At 36.0% G+C, this 10,661-nt stretch overlaps 1 protein-coding gene across 1 annotated transcript in view; it reads right to left on the bottom strand.

Annotated features, from left to right (window-relative positions):
• The window catches only part of RAB5A (RAB5A, member RAS oncogene family), a 31,130-nt gene that overhangs the window by 2,893 nt on the left and 17,576 nt on the right, over positions 1-10,661 (bottom strand). Inside the window, exons 3-5 of the mRNA XM_047737809.1 lie at positions 5,108-5,259; positions 4,113-4,235; positions 1,099-1,192 (exon numbers count right to left, since the gene is read on the bottom strand). Of these exons, the coding sequence (XP_047593765.1) occupies positions 1,099-1,192; positions 4,113-4,235; positions 5,108-5,259 (369 nt within the window). The remainder of the gene's footprint in view (positions 1-1,098; positions 1,193-4,112; positions 4,236-5,107; positions 5,260-10,661) is intronic.

Here is a 10,661-nt window from a genome sequence, read left to right as displayed (position 1 = left end):
CAATGAAAGCCATGTAAGCAAAATCTTACCACATTGAAAGCAGATGATAAATTTATTGTAGACTTTTTCCCACTAAATAACTACTCCCTATAGGAAGTCATCAAGAGTGAAAATAACCAGTGTACTGTGTGATCTAAGTTACTAATCTGGTAAACGAAATAGGCCACAATTCAATTTAATGCTTGGTATTTCTTTAAAGGAAAGAAACATTGTAATTTCAGGAAAATAACGAAGTTCTAATACATAGGTTACTTTGTGACTGGAAAAATATATTAGCACATCTGAATAAAAAGTACAAATTAAATAAAGTCCAAAAGGGGGTGCCTGGCTGGCTCAGTGTAACATGTGACTCTTGAACTTGGGGTCATGAGTTCAAGTCCCACACTGGGCACAGATTACTTAAAAATAAAAAAACAAGCAAGCAAGCCCATCTGGTGGTGTCTTAATACCATTAGAAAAGTTTAAAAGTTCAGCCTGATTTGATGGACCTATTATTTTCTTGATTTCTGTTACTAGCTTTTCAGATGTGATTTCTGGGTGTAATCTTATGTTCTATTTATAAAAAGAGCGTAATGTCACACAATCCTTCACAATTATTTCCCTAATAAACTTTGAGCCTGAGCTTTTCAGTAAAATATTTTACTCTCCAACAGTTAAGTTTTTTTCCTATTGAGCCTAAATGGGCTACCATTAATTTCTCTCACTTAGTGGAAGATATTCTGACAGTATTTGTAGCAATTCAGCCTCTGAACCAGCTGTTACTTGGTTAATTTGCATGACTTCAATAAAAGGAATATTTCTTTCTTGGGCATAAGTCTGTGGGCACCCCTGTTAATAAAAATGTTTTGGAATGAGAAGAGTGCTTGGTGCATGAATAGTGCATAGACAATAAAATGCAAGAGCCACCAATGTAGACAATTTCCCGATGCAGGACTTGATCAATCCCAGAACCCTGGGATCATGACCTAAGCCAAAGGCAGATACTTAACCAACTGAGCCATCCAGGTGTCCCAATCAAGAGTTTTTAAAAAGAAGACAGTTAAACCAAGTACGCCACAATGTAACTTGCTTACATCTACTGCTTGGAAAAAAACTTACCTATTGCCATGAATATTTCATTTACATTCATCGATGTTTTGGCTGACGTCTCCATGAATAATAAACTGTTGTCATCTGCATAGGACTGTGCTTCCTGTTTACAGAACAAACAAAAAAAAATTATATACATCCTTTGCACATACCTGACTTATTTTTGTTAAAGAATAAGAAGCTTCTTTATTACTACTCCAACTTGATTACCTATAATCAGCAACTATGTAACAAGCAACTATGTAAAAGAGGTAAGGGAACTCCTGTATGTACCTTTTCTTTTTTCTTTTCTTTTTTTTTTTTTTAAAGATTTTATTTATTTATTTGACAGAGAGAGATCACAAGTAGATGGAGAGGCAGGCAGAGAGAGAGAGAGGGAAGCAGGATCTCTGCCGAGCAGAGAACCCGATGCGGGACTCGATCCCAGGACCCTGAGATCACGACCTGAGCCGAAGGCAGCGGCTTAACCCACTGAGCCACCCAGGCGCCCTGTATGTACCTTTTCAAATTTCTTTTGCCTTAACTTCTTGCATTATCCCATTCTGATTCTTCTGGTCTCACATTAAATTTGATTTCAAATGGTAAGTTCCAGAGGGTGGAAAATTAAAATTTTCTTCAATCTCCTGGGGGCCCCTGGGGGGCTCAGTAGGTTAAAGCCTCTGCCTTTGGCTCAGGTCATGGTCCCAGGGTCCTGGGATCGAGTTCCGCATCAGGCTCTCTGCTTGGCGGGGAGCCTGCTTCCCCCCCTCTCTCTGCCTGCCTCTTTGCCTACTTATGATCTCTGTTTGTCAAATAAATAAATAAATAAATCTTAAAAAAATTTTTTTCTTCAATCTCTATGGCACATATTATTTATGCTTATCATTTGCAATGAAATCAAAGGGAATCCAAGTATCTAATACTGGCCTCAATCACTAAATGGCTGGCTATACTTTAATTTTGAATACGTCACAAATCATTCCTTTAAAAATATTACTACTCCGTATTTTTGTCATGCTTTACAATTTACACGTATTATTGCCTTGATCCTCAAGTTGTTGTGAAGAGCAACCAATTACCTTTCCCATTTAATGAAAAAGATGAGTTTCCTTTGAACTGTTATATGAGAAGGCCACTTCTGACTATAACTTAACTGTTCTATCTCCCCCTCTATGATGTAACCAACTTAGAAAGAATAGGTATTATACCTCACATGATTGTAACCAGAATTAAATAAAATCACATGTGCAACATGCTCGGCTTACTACCTACTGGTGCCAAGAAATATTAGTTCCCTTTCTCAGCCCATGTACTCCATCAACAGCCATCATCAAAGACAATTTTCCCATCATTCATATTATATATATAAAATGACCACAACAGGGAGCCTGGGAGGCTCAGTGGGTTAGGCCTCTGCTTTCGGCTCAGGTCATGATATCTGGGTCCTGGGATCGAGCCCTACATCGGGCTCTCTGCTCAGCGTGGAGCCTGCTTCCCCCCCTCTCTCTCTGCCTGCCTCTCTGCCTATTTGTGATCTCTGTTTCTGTCAAATAAATAAATAAAATCTTTTAAAAAAATAAAGTAAGATAAAATAAAATGACCACAACAAACTTTTCTGACAGAGAAGCTGAAAGGGAAGAGAAAAGAGAAAGTTTAAAAATGTCTAACTAGAGACATTTGTTTTTAATTGTACTTTGTCTTGTAGCAGGGACCATTCTTAATTAGCTATATTAAATAACATATAAAATGGAATTTTTTTAGCCTTTGTTATTGAAGGATCTTTTTTGTTGGTTTATTGAAGTTTTTTGTTTTTTTTTTTTATTCATTTTGAGGGAGACAGTGAGAGCATGAGCAGGGGAGAAGGGCACAGGGGGAGAGGGAGAGAGAGAGAAAGAGACAAAGAGAAGAGAGAGGTTCCCTGCAGAGCAGGGAGCCCAATGTGGGCCTCAGTCCCAGGACCCTGAGATCATGACCAGATCCGAAGGCAGAGGCTTAGGCAACTGAGCCACCCAGGCACCCTTTTGAAGGCCCTTTTAAGAACCATGTAAGTGAGGGGCATCTCATGATCCCAGGGTCCTGGGACCGAGCCTCATGACAGGCTCCCTCCTCAGTGGGAAGCCTGCCTCTCCCTCCCCCACTCTCCCTGTTTATGTTCCCTCTCTCACGGTCTCTGTCAAATAAATAAAATTAAAAAAAAAAAACAAAAACAAAACAAAAAAATTTAAAAACCACGTAAGTGTAAGCTGTATGTATATGTGTATGTTGGTATGTTTATGTGTGCTGAAATAAATACTGGCAGGTAAATAAAAAAGGTTAGGAAAGATATCAAGGTATGTGTGGGGGTGGAGGGATTAGGTAAAAGGTGATCACCTTTTGCTTTATATATTTCTGCATTATTTGTCAACAATTACTTCTTTTGTAATTGTTTAGATCAACAAAATTTTTTAATTTAAGAGACGTAGGGAGGGGGAGAGAGGGAGAGAGAGTCTCAAGCAGACTCTACACCCAGCGCAGAGCCTGATGTAGGGCTTGATCTCATGACTGTGAGATCATGACCTGATCCAAAATCACAAGTCAGATGCTTAACTGACCAAACCACCCAGGAACCCTGGGCAACAAAATCTTTGAACCAATTTATATATTACAATGTGTCAGGACATCTAAAAATTCAGACTTATCATGTGAAGCATTATATTACATATAGTAGATCTACATTTGCTTTAAAAATTGTTTTCTAGGGGCGCCTGGGTGGCTCAGAGGGTTAAAGCCTCTGCCTTCGGCTCAGATCATGATCCCAGGGTCCTGGGATCGAGCCCCACATCGGGCTCTCTGCTCAGCAGGGAGCCTGCTTTCTCTCTCTCTCTCTCTCTCTGCCTGCCTCTCTGCCTGTGATCTCTGTCAAATAAATAAATAAAAATCTTTAAAAAAAAAATAAATAAAATAAAAATTGTTTTCTATTATTTGCATGGTTTTAAAATTATAAATTTAATTCATATGTGGACACAGAAGAAAAATTTACAATACACATGTGCTTTCAAACATACCTGGAAATCGACAGCTCTTTTATTTGCAAGGTCAGCCTTGTTTCCTGATAAAGCTATTACAATGTTAGGACTGGCTTGCCTCTGAAGTTCTTTAACCCAGTTTTTGGCTCTGGCAAAGGACTCCTGAGAAACAAAGAAACAGCTATTTGGCACATGCTCAAAAAATGGTTAGGGAGCTTTTGTAACACAAGGCTTTGAAGACTCTTCAATGTGACTCTTGGAAAGAAATTCTTAGGACTATTATATTATTTGTGACACTTTAATCTCTCTTTTCTTAAAAATCAGCTCTTCTAACTCCTAAAAGCTTTGGCAGAAATGTCATGACTGGCTATCAAAAAAAAAAAATGATTTTTTTAATCTCACAAAACAAACTGAGGGTTGATGGGGGGAGGGGGTTGGGAGAGGGGGGTGGGGTTATGGATATTGGGGAGGGTATGTGCTATGGTGAGTGCTGTGAAGTGTGTAAACCTGGTGATTCGCACACCTGTACCCCTGGGGATAAAAATATATGTTTATAAAGCTGTAAAAAAAAAAAAAAAAAAAAGAAAAAGAAAAAAGGATGGATACCCAAGTTTTGTAGCAACATGGACGGGACTGGAAGAGATTATGCTGAGTGAAATAAGTCAAGCAGAGAGAGTCAATTATCATATGGTTTCACTTATTTGTGGAGCATAACAAATAGCATGGAGGACAAGGGGAGATGGAGAGGAGAAGGGAGTTGAGGGCAATTGGAAGGGGAGGTGAACCATGAGAGACTATGGACTCTGAAAAACGATCTGAGAATTTTGAAGGGGTGGGGGGTGGGAGGTTGGGGGCACCAGGTGGTGGGTATTGTAGAGGGCACGGATTGCATGGAGCACTGGATGTGGTGCAAAAATAATGAATACTGTTATGCTGAAAAAAAAAAAATGATTTTAAAAAATCTTGAATCAAAATTCTGAATACCAAAAATGTATTTGTAAACTATTCTCATTGTTGGATACATTTCTACTTACCTCGTTTGTGATATCATATACAACTATGGCTGCTTGTGCTCCTCTGTAGTACATTGGTGCTAGGCTATGGTATCGTTCTTGACCAGCTGTATCCCATATTTCAAACTTTACTGTTGTGTCATCAAGACACACAGTCTGGGTTAGAAAAGCAGCTGAAAGAAGAAAATGTCTGGAATAAGTTTATCGTTCTTACCCTAATATTTTCATAATATAGAGAACACCTGGAAACATGATATATTGCATAGCACAGTTAATAGTGGCTTTAGATACTTGCAAGATCTGGGCCTCAAAGTTTGGTACACATATATGCTGATGTAAGACTTTCATAGTAAAATCCCAGATTCAAAGATTTTTCTAAATTCTGAAAAGTTGGGACGCCTGGGTGGCTCAGTTGGTTAAGCAGCTGCCTTCGGCTCAGGTCATGATCCCAGCGTCCTGGGATCGAGTCCCACATCGGGCTCCTTGCTCATCAGGGAGCCTGCTTCTCCCTCTGCCTCTGCCTGCCATTCTGTCTGCCTGTGCTCGCTCTCTCTCCCTCTCTCTCTCTGACAAATAAATAAATAAAATCTTTAAAAAAATAAATAAATAAATAAATAAATTCTGAAAAGTTATTATAATAGTAAATAAGTTTAATAAACATTTCTCAAATTGTTTTACACATTGTAAACTTAAAAAATTTTAATTAAAAACAATTAAAAAATATATATATGTATAGATATTCTTGAAAAACTGCATGGAGGGGGGAGGACACACAGAGAAAGGATTGGCATACCTATATAACTATCATCTACACTGTCAACACAATGCCCCCTGCTCCCTTCTCCTAGTAGTTATTGGCATACTCTGGGAATTTAGTCCCATGCCTGTAACACTAAATATTTTTTGTTATAATATTTTCCCCTCAAAACACTTTTTTATAATTGCTATAATCTCAATCTAGACTTAATGTGTTAAATACACTGTTATTATCTCCTAGCTGTTTCAATCCTTGTACAGATTTTTTTGCATTTGTGCTTTTTCATTAGTTCTTTTCTCAGATTTTAACAAACCCAAGATCAAAAGGCACAAGCTCTACCGACTCAGCCAGCCCGACACCCCAAGAAAGTATTACTTTATAGTGATATTTTTGCTTTTAGGGTTAAGAAGTTGTCCAATCTTACAAATTATGGTATCACTTATTCTCTGAACTGCTTGTTGACAATAGTATGAAGTAAAATGTCCATTATGATCCTCTTAGTTTTAAAAATAAACATCAGGAAAAACAATGTAATGGATATTTACAAAAAATGAAAATCCATCAATTTAATCAATAGACCTGAACTTTAAAATACCAACTGTTAGACTAAGTTTCTAAGTGTTGTTAGCTGCACTAAAAGATACTTAGGAACAAGACCTACAACATGTAGCTATTTTTAACAGCACACTGACACCTTAGTTCTTTTCCTTCATTAACTTTGGTAGTTAACCCTCTGCTGCTCTATCATTCATCATGTTAGTATGCCCCTCCTTTTTACTTTTTTACTTTACTTTTACTTTTTACGTTAGTTTAAGAGTGTGATGTTCAAGTCATTCTCCCAAACTGGCATGGAATTAAAGTTATAAATTTTGTTTTTCTGAAACTCTGTCCTATCATGCAAGAGAATTATGATCCATTTCTGTAAACTATAGTTTATCTAGTGATGTCAATATTTCATAAGCGATTCACTAGTTAATATCAAAACTGCTGAATAAGCCAAGTCTAATTAGATATATATATATATATATATATATATTTAAGATTTTATTTATTTGAGAGACAGCCAGTGAAGAGAGAGAATGAAAGGGGAGAAGGCCAGAGGGAGAAGCAGACTCCCTGTGGAGCTGGGAGCACGATGGTGGACTTGATCCTAAGACTCTGGGATTCTGACCTGAGCTAAAGGCAGTTGCTTAACCAACTGAGCCACCCGGACACCCTAATTAGGTATCTCTTACATTAAATATAACATTTATTTTCCACAGTATTTTTATCACCATGGTTGTTGGCTTTATATTAGCAAATATAACCTCAGTTTTGCAAACATCTTAATTGGAAATGTCTTTATTTTAAGCAGATTCTAATTAATAGCTCTGTGAATTCTCAGAAGTGGCTAGACATAATTAAAATGTATTTGAATTCATTGAACTTTTTAACATACAAAGTTAAGAAATATCTATTTTCTTAAATCCTGTATTTATGGTAAATAATTCCAAAAAAGGACTATGTCACTTTTTCAGTCATGAAAGGTTCTCCTGCAGTCAAAAAAAAATTCTTAAACCCTTTAAATTAAACCTCTAAAACAGTACTTCTTCCATAAAATGAAAAGGAAAAAAATGGATCACATCATAAGCCATTTCTCAAGTACAGTTTGATGCACCTTAAAAAAAAAAAAAAACCTGGATTACAATTTGCATTCAGACTTTGTTTTCTATGACCACAAAATACACTAGTAAAAAACATTCATTTACACTTACATAAATCAACTTTAGGTTCAGAAACATAACTACTAGTTATACTGACTCAAAGGAAATATAATCTGATTCTCAAACACAAAAGATATCACAAAAGGTTACCAGTCTTTTTTATAAATGTATATACAAAAATGACAAGTAAAATACAGGCAAAGAAATTTCCACAAATACATTAAAAGAACAACAGCTATGACCAAGTAAGATTCAGAAACACAAAGCTATCACACCAACAGGCTAAAAATGAAAAATCATGTATTTAAATAAATTACAAAAAAGCATCTGAGGCAATATCCATTCCTAATATACATGTAGGAATCTTCCTTAAAGTTTATCAAGTATTCATTCTACCTGTAAGCCTGAAATTAGCATTTTGATAATAGTACAGCTGTTAAGCAGTCTAAATCTAGAAACAAGTAAGACTGTCCACTATCAGCATTATTTTTCATTATTTCAAATATCCTTAGACAGATTTTTGAAAAGAGATATTACTTGTAAGAGGCAAGACTGACTAGAAAATGCAAAGGCATCAGCTAAAAAAGTGCAGATAATGAGTTCTTTAAATTGACCAGAATTGATTAAAGTCAACATCCTTAAAACACGCTGCAATAACCAGGTTTTCAGTGTTATGCTGGAAGAACGAATCCCAGTCATACTAACAAAGAACAAGAATAATCAATTCACTCAACTCTTAGAAAGCATTCTTTATCACACCCGATTTTATAGCTACCATCTCTGTGCAATGAATATTTTCACAGTTTTTGTAATCACTGATTTATATAATCTTTTTCTTCTAGACTGGGAGTTTCTTGAGAAATTATTGTTAGCTATTCTTCATACGCAACATCTAATAAAAATCCCAGGTCATAAAACTATTCAAAACGTTCACTAAATGAAGTTCACAAAAGATATGTGGCATTATTTGGGGGGTATCTTAGATAACATTTGAATAGACAGTTTCCAAATGGGAAAAAAAAAATGACATTTCCAAAGGCCTCTACTCAAGTCATTATGTAACTAACACAATCTCAAACAAAATACCATCAAGATCTTTTTTAACTTGGTAATACCATAGTTTTATTCATATGGTATGATAAACAGAGCATAAGGTTGGAGGAGGAGAAAAGGACCAGTATTTAGCAGCCAGGGGAATGGGTCTTAGGGTGCATCAAAAACACATTAAAACAATTAAAAGTGCTGTAGGGCCACAAGAACAGAAATATTGTCTGTTGTGGGATAATCCAGTATTATTACTGATGCTATATACGGCAAGACCATCATGATTCCTTAAAGATCTCAAATTTTCAAATACTTCCCCCATAAAAGTCAGTGCAGTATAGCTGACATCTTGAAATTCAATGCTTCTAAAATTATACTGCTAGTCATTTATAAGGTTATAAAAATAAATTCTGACACTCAAAATATAAACTACTACATCAGTACTGTTTTAACATTAACCACCACAAACTTACCTGAATCTGCACAACCACTTTAATTTATCCAAAACGTCTATTTTCTGGCTAAGAACCACCACTTTCTTAGACCTCTTCATTTTCTCTTCACTTCATCACCAGCACTAGCAGTTGGTTTTCTTTTCGGGCCCATATTTCACAAAGAAACAGCTTTTATCACTTTGAGAGTTACTGCGTGCGCAACGCCAAGTAGAGAAAAACAAAGCTGCGTTGAGATGCGGGTGCTGGCCTCTCTAATAGGCCAGCTACATGATCAGCTACATGATCACTTCCTAATGGAAAGGCTGGCAGCAAGCAAGTAATATTTCAGTCTCAGCAAAACTACAAATTAGCAAATCATAGACCTTGTAGTCAGCTGGTAACAGCTGAAACTGTAAATGTTAAATCTGCAAATACCAAAGGCCTGTAATGCGTAAGACCTTCATAAATACTAAGTAAGAAAGACACTGCAATATACTGGACCAGAGAAAAAAATATACAAAAGGTGAACAACTAAGAAAAAAAAGTTTAACCTAACAACTAAAATGAGTCTACAAGAAGTAAATAGAAGGGCTTAAAAGAGAAAAATCAAGGAACCAATACCACCCCAACTTCTTTTCGAATTTCTTAAGAATACCTTCTTAGAACTGACTATCCTATGAGACTGTTTCATTACATAAAAAAATTGAGACTTTGTTTGCAAACATGTATCATTACTCCAAACACAGGAGTGAAGACATTTTAGGAAAATTTCTACAGTGGATACTAAGAGATTAAATTTTAATATATAGAGAGCTCATATAAATCTTAAGAAAAACTACAAAAGCATCAAGGACAAAAGTGTAAAGAAAATTTGCAAAAGGAATAGAACATAAAAAGTCAACATCACTAGTAATACAGAAAATCATTCCTAAAGCAAAAAGTTGAAAAGAAAAAGGCCATTTTTTATGGGGTGCCTGGGTGGCTCAGTGGTTAAAGCCTCTGCTTTTGGCTCAGGTCATGGTCCCAGGGAGCCTGCTTCCCCTCCCACCCCTACCTACCTCTCTGCCTACTTGTGATGTGTCTGTCAAATAAATAAAAATAAAATCTTAAAAAAAAAAAGGCCATTTTTTTACCTCCTATCTTAGCAAAAAGGAAAAAAAAAGTGTGGCACAAACATATTGCTGGTGACACTGTGTAGTTTTGAAAACAATTTTGCCAACACGTAGCAAAACTATAAAAATGCTCAAACTTGTTAATCTGACATCTCATGGAATCTCCAAAAGATGGTACGGGGAGCAGGAGAGTAGGGAGAACAAATCTTTATGCTTAAAGAATTTTTGTATTTAACAAGTAGAAGCAACCTAAGTGTATAAATAAAAAGATACCGGTGTCTTGGTAGGTATATTAAGTAGCAATTAAATTAAAAAATGGTTATAAAATGACCTGTTTAATGGCCTCTTTTTTAAGTAAAATATAAAATGACCTCTTTTATATTTTATAAAATATAAAATGACCTCTTTTTTAAGTAAAAAAGAAAAAAAATTAATTAATTTAAAAAATATATAATTTCCTGATAGAGATATGGTACATCTATGTAAAATCATGACCAGAAAAGCACAGAAAGGGGCACCTGGGTG

The sequence above is a fragment of the Lutra lutra genome, chromosome 1 (assembly GCF_902655055.1).
Source record: "Lutra lutra chromosome 1, mLutLut1.2, whole genome shotgun sequence".
NCBI lineage: Eukaryota > Metazoa > Chordata > Mammalia > Carnivora > Mustelidae > Lutra > Lutra lutra.
Note: the sequence above shows the minus strand (reverse complement) of the source record. Positions and strands in the feature narration are given on the sequence as shown.